This window comes from Chiroxiphia lanceolata, chromosome Z, assembly GCF_009829145.1.
Source record: "Chiroxiphia lanceolata isolate bChiLan1 chromosome Z, bChiLan1.pri, whole genome shotgun sequence".
NCBI lineage: Eukaryota > Metazoa > Chordata > Aves > Passeriformes > Pipridae > Chiroxiphia > Chiroxiphia lanceolata.
In genome coordinates, this window is record NC_045671.1 from 15,866,809 (window position 1) to 15,883,761 (window position 16,953).

A 16,953-nucleotide genomic window follows, 5' to 3' on the forward strand; every position below is an offset into this window, starting at 1 on the left:
CCCAGGCTTTCTTGCTTGCTTTGTTTTCTGCTATTGCAGTGAGTGAAATAGCTCATAGAAGGGCCAGAGTGAGCAAGACAGCAGGAGGCCCATAGGTGGTGGCAGAGTTGCTGATTTGAGTCACTGGATCTTATGAAGCTATGCTTTCAGACACTTCTATTTTGCACATAAAGGTGATGCTGTACTTACCCAACATCTCATTGCCTGCCAGGCTGCTCTGCTCCCTGGCTGTGTGTTCCTTCCTTGTACTAGTTCTGGAGCTCACCTGCTGACACAGAAAACCGAGTCAGTAACTGCAGCAAAAGGCAGTGATGATGTTCTGCCATGTTAAAGAACTGTGTCAGATCTTTGGCACAGCAGGCAGCTGTGTGCCAGCCAAGGCACAGGAGTGGTTGGGGATAGGCAGCCGTGCTGCAGGGGACCCACAACCTCTGCATGGCAAAGCAGCAGGAAAGCATGTTCCTGCTGGGACATCCTGGCCTCCTCCCGTACCAGAGGGCCAAATCTTACTGGGAGCTCTAAATTACTTTTGCTTACAGAGAGGGAAGAGAAATCCAAGAACTAATACAAAGTATTTTATCAATCTGATTGCCTGTAACCTTTGCTGCCTTGCAAGCTGTGGACAAAACAAATCAGCAAGGCAGCAGTGGCAACTGAGGTAAGTCTGGAGGTGAGGGTTAGATTGAGCTATAGAGTGGGGTTCCTGAGCTCTGGAAAACCAGAGCAGCAGCACTGAACCCTGTTCAGACCCAGAAGCACTCAGAAGCCAATTGGACACATTGCTGGGAGCAATGCAGGAGATTTAAATGGCTCTAAGGAGCACAAGCCACTGGCAATGATGGCAGAGTATGATAGGGAAGGCAGGGAGGGCAGGACATGGCAGGGTGAACAGAATATGGCAGTGAGGGCAGGGCACAGCACTTTGCACGGCTGTTCACACAGGAACCTCTTTGACCACCTGGGAGGAACTAGTAGAGGCAGATAAACAGACTCAGTATGTGATGGAAAAGAGCTCGAAAAGATCCTTCCAGCCCCAGTCTTATCAGTGTACTAGTTTAAGCTTTTTCAGTTATGGTGTTGACACGCCACAAAGCTCAGTCCCTTAGAGCTGTGGGAGTCACTGAACCAGCTATGTCAGAGGCCTCCAGTCAGACCTGCTGACAGCAGATGCAGCTCTCCAGGTCACAGGTTGCCAGGAGCACCTGCTGCCTCTTTGTGAGGCTGTGACAGAGGAACAGTTCTTTTGCAGGTGTGCTATGGTTGAAGAGCTGTGTCACCAGGGGAAGGAGCTACAGGAAGAAGTGAACAGGCTACTTGGTATTTGAGTGAATATGCAAGAGAGTGACCCATTATTTTCAGAGACACTACAGTCTCAAGACTCTCAGGAAATCCAAATCTCCATTGTAGTGGAGAAGCAGGTGGACTCAGAACCCTGAAACGTAATTAGTCAAGGATCTGTTGAAGATGAAGGCTGGAAGGAGGTCACTGCAGGTGACCTCCTTCCTCCTGGAAATGAATAAGTAGGACTGGCACCTTCTACAACAGGTATGAGGCTCTAGAAGGCCACACAACTGATGAGGTGAACAAAGGTCCCTCTGGCATAGAGGAGCTTCCTAAGGCAACACCAAACTGTACCCTGCATCACAACCTCCTCTGTCAAGAGAAAAAGAAGGGTAGTTGTAACAGGAGATTCCCTTCTAAGGGGAACAGAGAGCCTGATATGCAGACCAGACCCCATCCACAGGGAAGTCTGCTGTTTCCCAGGGGCTCAGATAAGGGACATTACTGGAAAACTCTCCAGTCTAGTAAGGCCCTCTGATTACTTTTCACTATTGGTTGTTCAAACCAGCAGTGACAAAATAACAAAGAGAAATCAGAGGGCAATCAAAAGAGACTTCAGGGCCCTGGGGTGATTGGTAAAGGGATCAGGAGCACAGTGATTTCCTCAATCCTTCTGGTAACAAGGAATAATATTGATAAGAAATAGGCAGATCCCTCAGGTCAATGAGCGGCTGGGAGGTTGGTATAATTGGAAAAATGTTGTAGTTTTTTGACCATGGGATAATCTGCTTAATGCCTGGTCTGCTCATGCCTGCTGGAACGCACCTTTCTCAGAGGGGAAAAAGAGTTCTAGCACAGGAGCTGTCAGGGCTCGTTGACAGAGCTTTAGAGTCACTTGGAAGGGGGAAAGGGACAAAACCAGGCTGGGCAGTGATGAGCGATGTGATGGTGTGCCAAAATGTGAGAAAACCAGCACTTCAGAGGATCCCTCAGTCTGCCTCAAGAGGTGTTGGCTACAGTGTACCACACCTGAAATGTTTCTACACCAATGCACGCTGCAAGAGGAACAAACAAGAGGAGCTCAAAGCTTTGGCCCCGTCCAGAGATTTGACATCACTGGCACAAGTGAAACGTGGTGGGATGAATTCTGTGACTGGAGTGCCCTGTTGGATGGTTACAGGCTCTTCGGGAGGGATAGACAGAGCAGAAGAGGTGGAGGGGTGTATGTAATGTAGTGGAAGGGTTAGAATGTATGGAGCTCACAGTCGGCAGTGGCACAGTTGAGAGCCTCTGGGCAAGAATCAAGGGGCAAACAAATAATGAAGATGTCGTTGTGGGAGTCTGCTATAGCCCTCCCAGCCAGGACAATGATGCTGACAAATTATTTGAGGAACTAAGGGGCACTTCCAAGTCAACTGCTCTTGTCCTTATGGGGGACTTCAACTTACTGGAAATTAACTGGGGCATCACACAGCTGGTACAACCGAGGCCAGAAGATTCCTAGAAAACTTGTATGACAACTTTATGGAATAGGTCCTAGGGGAGCCACCTCAGAAAGTTGCCATCCTGGATCTGCTGCTTGTCAACAGAGTGGATATTGTGAGCAAAGTGGAGATTGGTGGCCGTCATGGCCACAGCGACCACCAAGTGATCAAGTCTAAAATCTCTGTTGAGAGCAGAAAAAGTGCCAGCAAAACCTGAACTCTGGACATGAGCAGAGCAGACTTTGGGCTGCTCAGGGAATTAGTAAGGGCACAGGAGCAGGCATTTCCCAAATGCTGGAAGTTAAGCAGATGAGGCAGAAGGCTGGCTTGGATAAGCTGGGAAAGGAAGGTATATGCCCAGTGGAAACAAGGTCAGGTGACATGGAAAGAATTCAGAGACGCTGCTTGTCACTGTAGGGAGAAAATTCATCTGTCCAAAGCTCAATTGGAGCTGAAGCTGGCCAGAAATGGGGAGGACAATAAAAAGAGTTTTTTCAAATACATTAATGGCAATTGGTAGTGCAGAAATATCATCAGCCTGTTACAGGATGAGGATGGTCACCTCACAAATAGGGACAGAGAAAAGGCAGAGGTGTTTAATGCAGTCTTTGCCTCTGTCTTCAACATGGATTATGGACCAAGGGGGTCTCAGTGCCCTGAGCTGGAGGACCATGACTGTGAGAATGATCAACTCCCAGTCAACCCCAAAACTGTGTGGGATCTACTGCTCCAGCTGGATCCCTACAGGTCTATGGGGCCTGATGGGAATCATCCCAGAATCCTTTCTCAATGATTTTTGAGTGATCATAGGAATCCAGAGAGGTCCCAGCTGACTGGAAGCTGGTGAATGTTGTCTCAATTTTCAAGAAGGACAAGAAGGAGCACTCCAGAAACTACAGGCCTGTCAGTCTCAGTTCAGTGCCTGGTAAAATTATGGAGAAGATTATTCTGGGAAGTATTGAAAAACACCTGAAAGACAACACAGTCATTGGTCACAGCCAGCACAGCTTCATGACGGGAAAGTGCTGCTTATCCAATCTGATTTCCTTCTATGACAAGGTAATCCACCCAGCTGATCAAGGGAAACCAGTTGGTATAATCTTTTTGGATTTCAGTAAAGCTGCCTCTCACGTATCCTTCTGGACAAAATGTCCAACACAGCTGGATAAACACATCATGCAGCGGGTGAGCAATTGGCTCATGGGTCGAGCACAGAGGGTAATAGCAAATGGGGTGACATCAGACTGGTGACCTGTCACTAGTGGGGTTCCACAGGGCTCCATCTTGGGCCTTTTGCTGTTCAACATCTTCATAAATGACTTGGAAACAGAACTGAAGGAATACTAAGTTTGCCAACACCACTAAATTGGGAGGAGCTGTTGACTCCCTGGAAGGCGGGGAGACCCTGCAGAGAGACCTCGACAAGTTAGAGAGATGGGTAATCACCAACCAGATGAAGCTTAACATGAGAAAGTGCCAGATTCTGCACCTGGGACAGGGCAGTCCTGGAATAGGGAGAATGACTGTGGAAAGGGACCTGGGCTCCTGGTCAATGGCAAATTGATTATGACTCAGCAGTGCCCTGGCTGCTAGGAGGGCTGTGTCCTGGGGGGCATCAGGCAAAGCATTGCCAGCTGGTTGAGGGAGAGGATTTGCTATGACTCACCCCAAAAGGGGAGAGTTACCCAGGTTCTTATTAATAAATTCCTTGAGGTGGATTAGGGTGAGACAACACTGAATAATTGGTGTTTGTAAACATATATAAGTAGGGTTTATTTTAGAACAGTTTTGTTTCAGAGGTAAACAGTTATGTTGCTGTTTTGGGTGTTATCGCCTATAGTAATACAGCAATATTAAAGAAAAATAACACTTTAGGAAATGCATAAGGAAAGGAAGAGAAAGAAAGGATAGAAGTGGAAAGATATATATAGTCACTGCCCACTGGATCCAGCAATGAAACTTGAGAGTTGCAGTTTCCTTGCCTGTTCATTAAAGTGGTGGTCAAAGTCCTGTCAAAGTGATGGTCTCGATCTATCGGGGCTGGGGGAAGTTCCCCGCAAAACTCAAAGATTTCATGAGTTGTTATTATTGAACACTTCAAGCTCAGGTGGGAATGCCTTGTACCTCCCCTGGGGCAGGGAGTTTTACAATGGATCCTGTCACCTGACATGTCATGAGTTGATGCTCCTGCTCCCCAGAGGGGTTTTCACAGCAGAGTCATGTAAGGAAGGATACTGGCATGATAAGAGAGATTATTGCACCTTGCAGGATTTGCCTCTTCCCTTACCTGGAAACCCAGTTTGTAACTTCAGGTATGCATACTCTCCTGCATCTGGGATAGTTGGACAATGGCACCCACATATCTGATCTGAAGGTCCTTTCACAGTAGGCATATTCAGGGAGGGGTGGGCTTTGCTGGGTGAGCAGCTGTTTCTTTTCAGTTTGCTACAGTGGGCAAAAGTCTTTTGGTGATCCTACAAAGTTTAAGCCATTAATTATTTCAGACTCTGACAGGATTGTCCTGCTCTGCTCTGCACTGCAAGGGGCAGTCTCACCTTGAATATTGTGTGCAGTTTTAGGCACAACATAAGAAAGCTACTGGAGAGTGTCCATAAGAGGGCAATGAAGATGGTGAAGGGCCTTGAGGGGAAGTCGTATGAGGGCACTTGGTCTATTCAGCCTGGAGGAGACTGAGGGGAGACTTCATTGCAGTCTACAACTTCCTCATGAGGGGAAGAGGAGGGGTAAGTACTGATGTCTTAATTCTTGTGAACCAGTGACAGAACCCAAGAGAACAGCATGAAGCTGAGTCAAGGGAGGTTGAGGTTGGATATTAGGAAAAGGTTCTTCCCCCGGAGGGTGGTTGAGCACTGAAACAGGCTCCCCAAGGAAGTGGTCACAGCACCAAGCCTGACAGAGGTCAAGAAGCATTTGGACAATGCTCTCACGCACATGGTCTGACCCTTGGGGATGCTCCTGTGCAGTGCCAGGAGTTGGACTCGATGATCCTGATGGGTCCCTTCCAACTCAGTATATTCAACGATTCTATGACTTAGGCACCAAACAGCCAAGCACAAGGACTTCAGGGACTGCTTATCTTTTTAGTGACAGAAGGTAATGTGTCCTGAGACTACCTAAATGGAAATGTAAAGTTATGCAACTACCAAGTTGAAGGGAGAGTTTTACATTGAATATACAGATACTAAACTACCACCATTTTTAAGACTCCAGCATTGCAAGGCAAACAATTAGTTGCATCAAAACAAGAAAGGACTAGATGGGGTCAGTCATTATCATTTCTCCTAACAACATCGATCTTTATGCTAAACAATAAACAAAGGAAGGTGCAACTTGTAACTGAAGTGTTTTGGATAGGTATTTTGTTTTGCACAGGTATTTTGTTTTGCATATTGTGTTGACCATCACTACAAAGACACCTACCTTATATGTCTTCATCAGAGGCAGAAAAGCTCATTACATTACTTGGCAAATTACAACTTTTGCTGTTTAGAATTGTATCAGCTTGCACTCCTGTATAATTGAAAAATAACAATCTTTCCTTTCAAGGAATATGGTGCTTTTCAGGGTCCAAAATTAATGCTTTTTTTCTTGAGGGAAAGGAAAATCATGCCAAGAAGCATTTCAAATAGTTTAAATTTAGCATTAAGGCCTAAGCCAAGTAAAATTTTTGTATTCACACCTGTAATCTAGCTTGACATGGATTTAAGAATTCGGGTAAGTTTTCTGCTCCCAGAGAACAGCAATGTGATACGCTGAAGCCACAATAAAGTCCCATCTTTTATTTGCTATACTTAAGTCATGTTTTAAAAATTTGAGAGAAACCATTACTTTACTATTTTACCTGCATCACTGTGTGCCGCATTTTTCACTCTTCTCTATGCAGTGCTAGGAAGAGTGGTGGCCTGAGGTTCAGCAGTACCCAGAGTTGTTAAAGTATGTTCAGAGTAACTGCAAAATATCTGGAAATGAAGTAGCAAATATAGTGCAGATGCATGAAAAGCTTTACAAGTAAAGAAAGGTTTCCAGACATTTATTTCTGGAACTGTACACCAGGTATTAAAGTACAACAAATACAAAATAATGCTCAAAAAATCAGTGTTTATGTACAAATATTAAAACCAATGCAATAACAGCGACTTCCTCTTGAACATCTGATACTAAAACATGTTCCGATTGTCACTTGATTTGTTGTTATGCACAGGGTACTTACTTTGAACGGAGAATAACTGGAATCTCTGTTTTATTAGGAAGACTATATCCATTCCTACTTTATTTTACAATTGATAGTATCTTCCTCCTTCTTTCAGTGAAAAATAAGAATAAAAAAAATAGTAACCTTGTCATTATCTTACAAATTACTGTATTTCGTTTCCCTGTAGACAATGTGCTTGTAATGCTGGGCAAGTAGTGTCCCTGTTGGTCAGTTTTTCCATTCATTTACATTCAAACTTGAAATACTCACTAGAGACTTTGGTTAAATTAAGTAGTGTCACTGTGTTCTACTTGAACTTAAGGTTTCCTATATTTTTGACTCTCAGTTTCAACTGCAAAATTCATTGACCTAATTGTATACAATTTCATATTCCTCAAACAGTATTGTACATCCTTCAAGTAAATTCAGCAGTTTGACCATGACAAGAGGAAGACTAAACACTTCAGAAACTAGCATGAAAAGATGATGTGTGACCAACTGAAGTAAAGGTATTGCTATAATCACAGCACCAGTTACACGTCTAAATGAATGTGCTACCCTCTTCAGATTCCCTGTACATAAAAAGGATACATTTAGCAACACTGCAATTGCCCATTATGGATTTTTTGGTTTGTTTGTATGAAGAAAACATGTGGCAAAGGACAAAGAATTCATCACGGTTTGTTATAAGAATTGTGCTTCACCATCCAAGAACCAAGGCATTCTAATTTCTTCATATGGTTGCAATTCAGTTATCTCCATGCTGACTTTCAAAATGCAATTCTTTTAATAAACAGTAACAAGTTCTCCATTTAAAATGTTTAAACTGAGAGAAAAAAAAAAAAGTAAGTCCAGCTTTTAAAAGAAAAGTTCAATAAATAGGTATTTTACATGGATAAAGTCATAGTGGTACAAATTTATGAATGTCACATCAAGCATGCACAAAAATGTTACTATACACAGAAGTAGTCAGAAAATATTGAAAGAGATATCTAAAAAGATATGAAGAATTTACATATTTACGAAATCTTGCAAATTATTGCCTCATTTTAACAAGGAATTAAAAGTAAACGATACCAGCTAGCTAGCCAACAGGCTAAGTAAGATCAGCATTTATATTAGACTACCTGGAATTCACTTTTCTCTCATATCATTTTCTGAATTTTGGTCAAAGTCTTTATTAAATAACTAAAGTGTCCTTTCAACTTGCTGACAACCCAAACCTTAGACAAGTCTCTGCCTACATTAAGAGCCCAGCAATGCATAGATAAACTGAATATATTACTGCATCAGCTAATGAGAATGGGCATGTTCATTTAAGTGCAACTGGTATAAGCATTCAGTCATCTTTGTATAATGATTTTTTGCAGACCAGCCACTCACTGTAAACCGATAGATAAACTTGAATGTATAATAATGGAGGATTTATGGCCAGTATTTTACAAAATTACTTAAAATGGGTTGATTCATAAACAAAAGAAACAAGGTACAAAGCTCAGCACAAAACACAGCAGTAAGAAGCTGAGAACTTGGCTAACAATGTCCAGAGTACAACACAGGGCCAAGGCTACCCGTTATTTACTGTGTACTTAATTAAGTTACATATTTCAGATGTTTAAGAACTGATTAAAAAATTATATCTACTTTTGTCCACTGTGCTAAATTAATTTGTTTTTAATATGGTAAATGTGCTATTGCATAAACACTTCAAAGCAATCCTCATTGCAATGCTGTAATGAAAATTCCATATGCTGCATCTGAAACTCGGGATGGCAATGCAGTTCACAGTACGCATAATAAATACCCTCTTCCCTTTAAAATATTAAAGTCACTAGTTTCTAATTACTCAGCATAACCTTGAAGCAACTATTACAAAAATCAACAATGCAAACAATCACTTGAATAATGAAAACAAATTAGTGGCAATTAAATCCATAATACAAAACAGTGCAAAGAAAAAGTATGGAGGAAAAAAGGTAATCCTACTGAAGTAAGGTTCGGGCTCCCATTAAACACCCCGCAAGCTGTATGCTACATCAACCTGTCACAAGCCAATACTACGCTTGGTTTGACTCTCCTACAGGAACTGCAACAAACATTTGCTAGACAAACTTCCTGGGTGGCTAAATTTGTTCATAACAAAAAGGTTCAAACCAAAAAAATTTACTGAAGTTAAATAGTTGCTTTTATGCGAGACATTTTTACTCATCCTTTCCTATTTGACCAAGGAAGTGAAGTGCCACTTTGAAGCCAATGACTTGCCAAAACAAATAAATGCAATCCATGCTAAATAAAAACTTCCAAGCATGTACTTCAAGGTTCTACTATTCCTATGTAAACTAGACAGTCCCTAAAAACTGTAACACTTTGAACTGCAGTGCTCCAAACAATTTAAAATGTCTTCCAAATGTAGACTCTTTGTTTAGTGGTAAATCCTAAGCTGTGAAGACTGTAGCTTTATACAACATCAGCTACTTCAGAAAAGTTAAGGTATATGATTGCATTACTCTTCGAAGTCATGGACAAAACCCACCCAAATTCAATATAGCCTAAAAGTCATCTGTTTAAGCCAGTAAATTTAAAGTACACAGACATCTACAGAAGCATGATTACTCTGTGTAAGGTAGCCATGGCCTATAGTTTTGCAACAGCATCCAAATGTAGATCTTCACTTTACTCATGTTAAGTTCCTTGTGCTAGCTTCCACTAACATGAATTTGCTGTTTTGTAAACTGAAGTGCTCTAGTTTAATATCACATGAGTAAAGATTCCATTTAAAAAACATCCTTGGATGTTTGTGCAGTTTAAAGTAAAGAAACCCATCCCTGCCTTTATAAGGGGAAAAAAAATGCTACATTGAGCAGGGATCAGGATTGGTACCTGTAAACATTGTTATTTCACTGCATTCATTACGGCAAAAGTAACTTAAGACTAAAAAGCCACTCCAATCTGTTCAGAACTTCTGTGCTGGTTTTGAAACGGTGGCCTCCGTCTACAGGCTTTAAAATAAAACTGAAGCAGAGCTTAAAGCTGCACTACAGAGTTCTTTTAGTCCCAAACTCTGTCAAACATCCTATGACATTTCCACATTTATGGACTGAAAAAAGAAATTACTCTTGATAAATCAAGATATAGTTCTATACATACAAAGACATCACTGATGTCATAAAGTTCAAACTTCCAGTGAAAGACTAGGCAAACCTGATAGCTCCCATCAAGTTTACTACTACTGCATAAAGTACCCACTGTTTGTTTAGTTTTCCACAGTCATTCTGAGTGAAGGGCAGCATGTTGGTGGAGAGTGTGGGTATTGATAAAACCATTTGTCTCATTTGCAGATAGACTGCTGAAGTCAGCCACTGAAACAGCCATTTTGGCACTGGTAATGTGGTGTGTGTGGTTCTCAAAGTCCACACCAAGGTTATTTACAGAGACATCATTCATGAAAGACTCTGGGACAGCAATTCCCATTTTCAATCTCTTCGCAGGTCTTTCTGTCTCCTCACTGCATATGTTCATTTGGTTTAGCTCTGAATGATAAAAGCCAGTCTCAAATAAATTAAAACAATCACTTTCACCATTGCTAGGCAAGTTAAGCAATTCTTCTGTTCCAACAGGCACATGATTAACTGGTGCTCGTGGTAAGCTGTCCATGGGAGGGAAAGTGTCATCCAGGCAGTTCACGTCTGAAGTGTGGCAGACTGTAGCTACACTGTTTGTCAGTGCTGGAAAATAGATGAACACAAATGCAAATGAAACAGTTGTTTCCATAATTTTAACAAAGAGATTTTTTTTTTTCTTGATTTACCTGTCAACTCATTGGCAGTGATAGAGTTAAGAATGCTCAGCTGCTGATCAGGAATGATTTCTGTTCGACTGTTAGATGTTAAGGCTGAAGAATGGACTGCTCCACCAAGGGATTCAGCTTCATCTACCAAACGATCCATGTAGTCCCTGAAAGAATATTGCATCCACCATGTATCATATAACCAGAAAACAAGACCTATAAATGATGATGGATTTAATTTCAGTTGCCTTGGCCACTGAGGCATTACAATGCAGTGACAGAAAGGGGGGTGGGGGGGAGAAGTCTTCTACATTTATGATTTCCAACAGAAAACATATTCCAAGAACATTTTACTTACGTAACTCCTGGATGATGGTTATATCTCTTCTTTCCAAATCTTGTTTGCTGAGCAAAGTAATCATAACGTTCTGACTTTTTCCACATGTAATAGAAAGCCACACACTCAGCCACTGTTCTGGTTCTTACCTAACAGGCAACAAGAAGAACTGACAAGATTAATGCAAAGACTTAGGTTTTGTCACCTTCCAATTCCAACTTCTGCGATATTATTAGTTTTTACTGTTCTGGAACAACCAAATTTTCTTAGGAGACTTCAAACAGATCTGCAGTTTCAAGTAAGTATTACATTTGTTTTACTCTATGTATTATTTGCCTTCTTTTTAAAACTGCATTGAAATGCTATACCTGAAGTACTTACATATATATATATACACACACACACACACATATATATATATACACCCACAAAGCCATTTTTAAACTGTTAGATGTTCCCTTATGATGGAAAAAGCTGAGCAAATTAAGGACATAAGAGAAGTGAAGCAGAAAAGACTCTAGGTACGTATTCCTTTTGGTAAAGTCCAGAATTGTGGAGGCTTTGACAACAGATAATCACAACAGTAAATGCTTAAACAACAAAATAAAATTGTAGTCTTGTTGAGAAGGTATAAAGGACTCAAAACTCATTTTGATTTATGTTAACTGTTTGTTTCTTTCCCCAAAATGGAGGTTGCTCTGTGAAGTCGGATTCCTGGAGAAGGAGTCATTACTTCTACCTATACTTATATCCATTTTTTGATGCAGAAACATTTCACATCATCATCAACCCACAGTTCTAGTTTAAGTTTTTCAACTATAATATGCACTTTTATCCAGATACAGTCTGGCAGTAAAATAAACTTGAGCTTAATCAAACTTACACAAACAACAGCGGCAAATCCAAAATGCCTTTCGTGTGTAGTGTAAACCTTGCTAGTTTAGACATAAATATACCAGGCAGGGGAGGAAATTAACAGGTGTCCATATGATAGTATGCAAAGTCCCAGTTAACAAGAGTTTCCAGTGCAGTGACAGAGAAATATATTGTGAAGCTCCTCCATACACTAAATCTTGTCTAGCTGATACTTTCAGTATACCAAGGACATCACCTTATGCCAGGTCCCAGAACTTTCCCTAAACTTTCTGGCATTTTATCTACTTGTCAAAAAAACCCCCCAAAACAGTGGATTTCTTACACAAATTCTGGTCCATAGCGACAGATACATCAACACATGTACTTTGTTCCGTGTTAGAAAATAATATTTTTAATCTCTGATGCATCAATGTTTATTTGTAAGGTCCCCTTAAAAACTGAATCACCTAAATATTATTTAGGATGGGTTAAACCAGGTATTGAGCAAGACTAGCAGACTGTTGTTAAACAGCAACCACAACCCTATAAAGTTTACCTGAAATACAACAAGAACACCAGACTCCTAAAGAAAAAAATTTTCAACGTGGTATCAAAAGCATAAAGGAGATATACAGGAAATTTTGAAACATTCATACTGTCAACTGTTGCTCTTTGATAAAAAAAAAAAAAAAATCCCTATTACTCAGGCACAGAGAAGTCAATCAGAAGCAATCCAGATCAAGATTAGAACTCCTCTGCTGCTCAGAAAAGCGAGTACTGATGGATGACTACACTTTATGAAAACAAAAAGCTAAGCCTGATTCTGTAAACTTGCACCTGCCTGGTTAATTTAAGTAAAGGTGCATTCTCCCCTCCTACAGCCATGGTACAGAAGTACTGTACTTCTAGGAGAGGCACACATTTAAACTGAGTTGTAATACACATGCATAAATAGAAGTAATGTCAACACATTGATTTCAGAGGTAACACATTGATTCATCGTGCAATGCCTAAGGTTTCTAGTGGCGTCTAAGGAAAAAACTAGTGCAAAAATGCCAAACTGGTTTTAATACTGTATTTGTTTCCCTCTTTTGTACAGCTTCTGACAAACATATTGCTTTTACATATTTTCAGCATCATATAGTTTACTAATTCTTCCATTTAACTGTAAAATACCAACCTTGTTTTTCTGTATGAGATGAAAGTCTTTTCCATAAATCAGAAGTGCATGTTCAAAGCTTCTGCACTCTTCTTCTGTCCATGCTGTCATCTCTTCTAGACAATTACAAAAGTAGCATGAGAAACCTGATTTTGCTCACTAATCTTTCACAAAGAATAACATTTTTGTTCCTAATGGATGAATATCCAAACACATTCTAAAAAAAAGCAGCTCAGTTATTTAGATCCGTGTTATTTCCTCTACTGAACAAATATCCTACCTGAAATGTAACATTCTTCTTTATAAAGAATCTTCTAGAAGAGTTTGATTTCTGAAATCTTTCATCCTTGAGGGCAAATGATATTCAAAACAATCATTGCCTTGAGGGCAAATGATATGCAAAAAATGTATTATTTTTTAATAAGTTTGTTGTCAAAAGAATATCTGATTGCATCAGATAGGTAACGTTCTCAGTATTTCTTCTTACATAGGATACAAAGAACAGTGGTTGTTGGAAAAAGGAGTGAAGAAAAATCCTGTTTTAAAAGATGACCCTGCCTTGAGTGAGTGAGCAGTACTTTGGTTCAGGCATCACAGACAAGAAGGCCTGACAGCTCAGCCCTGGTGTGCAAAATGGATTTTTGGACAAACAACAACATAACACAAAACCTCTTCTTACTTTCCTATCTTGAATGTGACTTTGGGTATATACATAAATAAGGAGGGATTTTTCAGGCATCTTACAATCATAATGGTGACCCAAAAAGTTTCCATTCAGCTAATATTTAAAACCAATAGGGGAACCCCCACACACATTTCAAAACATTTCTGGAAGCAGACACTGAAACCAAGACCTTTGTGCTCCCGGATGAAGGTGATAATTACTCCACTGCACTGCCATGCTCTTTCTTTCTCAGTCCCATTAATTTTTTACTCCTTACTAAGAGTCTTCAACCTCTGAAGAGAAGAAAATATCCCCATGTAAAGTCTCACTGTTGAAAAAGTATCCTAGGAGCGGTGGATTTTTAATTCCCACACTGAGAATAATAGTGAGCTTCAGTAGGTAGAGGAGATCATAACATAATGGTTACTCTAAGAGGCAGGCACTGACAATATTATAGAATCACAGAATCATTAAGGTTGAAAAAGTCCTCAGAGATCGAGTACAACCCTTGACCAAACACTAGCATGTCAACTAAACTGGAGCACTAAGTGCCCTATATGTCCAGTCATTTCTTAAACACCTCCAAGGGATGGTGACTCCACCACCTCCCTGGGCAGTCCATTCAAATGTTTAACCACCCTTTCAGGGAAGAAATTCTTCATAATATGCAATATAAACCTCCCCTGGTGCAGCTTGAGGCCATTTCCTGTCATCCTGTCACTAGTTGTTTAGAAGAGAACCAATCCCCACCTGGCTACAACCTCCTTTCAGGTAGTTGTAGACAGTGATAAGGTTACCCCTGAGCTTACTTTTCTCCAGGCTAAACAACTCCAGCTCCATAAGCTGCCCCTCCCAGGACTTGTTCTTCAGACCCTTCCCCACTCCACTGCCCCTCTCTGGACATGCTCCAGCACCAAAATGTCCCTTTTGAAGTGAGGGGCCCAGAACTGAACTCAGGATTCAAGGTATGGCCTCACCAGTGCCAAGTACAAGGGAAGAATCACTTCCGTGGTCCTGCTGGCCACATTGTTCCTCATACAGGCCAGGATGCCACTGGCCTTCTTGGCCACCTGGGCACACTGTCTGGATCACATTCACCTGCTGTCGACCAGCACCTCCAGCTCCTTTTCCTGCTTTTCAGCCACTCTGCCGCAGCCTGCAGCATTGCCGGAGTTACTGTGACCCTGGTGCTGGATCCAGCACTTGGCTTTGTTGAACCTCATACAATTGGCTTTGGCCCATCTCTCCAGCCTGTGCAGATCCCCCTGCAGAGCCTTCCTGGCCTCCAGCAGACCAACACTCTCACCCAACTTGGTTATGCCTGCAAATTGCCTCAGGGGCACACTGATGAAGATATTAAATAGAGTTGCCCACAATACTAATCCCTGAGGAACACCACTTGGATTTAACTCCATTCACCACCACTCTCTGGGCTCAGTTATCCAGGTACTTTTTACCCAGTGAAGAATGCACCGGTCCAAGCCACGGGCTGCCAGCTTCTCCAGGGGAATGATGTAGGAGACAGTGTCAAAGGTGTTTTTCAATCCTGAAACAGGACTCTAAATTCTAGAGAGGTATTGAATTTAGGATACAGTCCTGCGGCCGATATTTTGTTTAGGCCTATACAATCTCTTCTCTACATGAGGTGTCTGAAGCATTCTTCTAATAGTCCTTATTGTGCCTTTCAGCTTTACCTTAGTGTCCTGGTTTTGGCTGAGATAATGTTCTTCCTAGTAGCTGGTACAGTGCTGTGCTTTGGACTCCATACAAGAATAAAGTCGGTAACACACTGATGTTTCAGTTGTTGCCAAATTGTACAATCAAGGATTTTTCAGTGTCCCATACTCTGCCAGCGAGTAGGTGCACAAGAGGCCTGGGGGATCATGGCCAGGAGAGCTGACCTGAACTGGCCAAAGAGACCATACCACAGACTAACATGTTCAGTGTATAAACTGGGGTGAGCTGGCTGGGACGGGACAATCGCTGCTGGGGACAGGCTGGGCATCAGTCAGCAAGTGCTGAGCAATTGTATTGTGCATCACTCACCTTTCTGGGGGTTTATTCCTCATTTCATTACAATTACGATTGCTATTATTGTCATCAGTGTCATTAGTATTGTCACTATACTTTTTTGATTCAACTATTAAACTGTTCTTAGCTCAACCCACAAGTTTTACTTTTTTTCCCTCTGATTCTTTTCTCCATCAGTTAAGGAAGCGGGCTGGGGGCAGGGAGGGTGGTGTGGCGTGCAGAAGTAGTGAGCTACTTAGTAGAAGTACTGTGATACTTAGTACCTGGGGTTAAAGCATGTCACTTGTCTTTCACAGCACCCAACTTGTAAACACTCAAGTTTCCTCTGGAGGAGCTATCTGCCAGAACACCAACTTATACCAGGGCTCATAATCCATTTCTACTTTATGCAACACATATGCAAAAATACAGAACAATGAACTGTTTTTGTTAAATGACAGACTCTGATTTTCATTTAAGGGAATAATAATTAATGGGGACAAACAAGATGGAAGCTCATTTTCCAGCAAAGCTATGGAACTATTCGGCAGAACCAGTTTAGGGTTGGCATAGCACAATGTCAGCACAGTGAGGAAGAGAGTGGGGCTTATTTATGTACCCAGCCACTTTCTCCTGATTTTGGTACAAATGTCATCAGATCTCAAAAAGATACTAGACTATGCGTGAGAACTGCCTTGTGGGAGCAGAATCACCACTCTCTCCAATCTGTACCATTGTTACAACAACAGTTGTTGTAACTGAAGAGAAGGTCAAAAGTAAACCCTCAACCTTTCTACACATTGTAAACTTCTGTAGCAGAATTTCCAACCGGCCAACCATCAGATTATACTGAATTTGTGTGCTAAAGTCATCATAGATAGTGATGTGCTCGTTGATCTGATTCTTACTCAAGGTTTTCCCACAAAACACTTTTTTTTTTCCAAACACACATTTCTGAAAAACCAGGTACTCTCTCTCTTACCCTGGGACAGCTTTCCATTTGAGCAGTATCTCTCAATTGCTTCTTTAACATTATGGCTACTTTTAAGAAGTTCATACAGCGCCTATAAAATGGAAAAATACTTCAGATCAAAGTTTTCCAACTTTCAACCCACACCTCCAAAACTAGTCTTCCAGAGAGCCTATCTAATGTAAGAAAAAAG

The 16,953-nt window shown here is 41.3% G+C and overlaps 1 protein-coding gene and 1 long non-coding RNA gene across 4 annotated transcripts in view; one reads left to right on the plus strand and one right to left on the minus strand.

The window, feature by feature from the left end:
- On the plus strand, positions 1-12,728 carry LOC116780513. Its single transcript, XR_004354502.1, has 4 exons — positions 1-173; positions 7,381-7,487; positions 11,259-11,400; positions 12,665-12,728. It is a non-coding gene; the product is annotated as an uncharacterized LOC116780513 (long non-coding RNA).
- The window catches only part of MIER3 (MIER family member 3), a 21,858-nt gene continuing 11,692 nt past the window's right edge, over positions 6,788-16,953 (minus strand). For 2 of the 3 annotated variants that reach the window (XM_032675632.1, XM_032675633.1), the window contains 5 exons: positions 16,773-16,854; positions 13,138-13,232; positions 11,124-11,251; positions 10,787-10,932; positions 6,788-10,703 (listed from right to left, as the gene is read on the minus strand). In XM_032675632.1, the coding sequence (XP_032531523.1) occupies positions 10,246-10,703; positions 10,787-10,932; positions 11,124-11,251; positions 13,138-13,232; positions 16,773-16,854 (909 nt within the window). In that variant the 3' untranslated portion in view covers positions 6,788-10,245. The remainder of the gene's footprint in view (positions 10,704-10,786; positions 10,933-11,123; positions 11,252-13,137; positions 13,233-16,772; positions 16,855-16,953) is intronic. The other variant, XM_032675631.1, reaches the window with a different exon arrangement.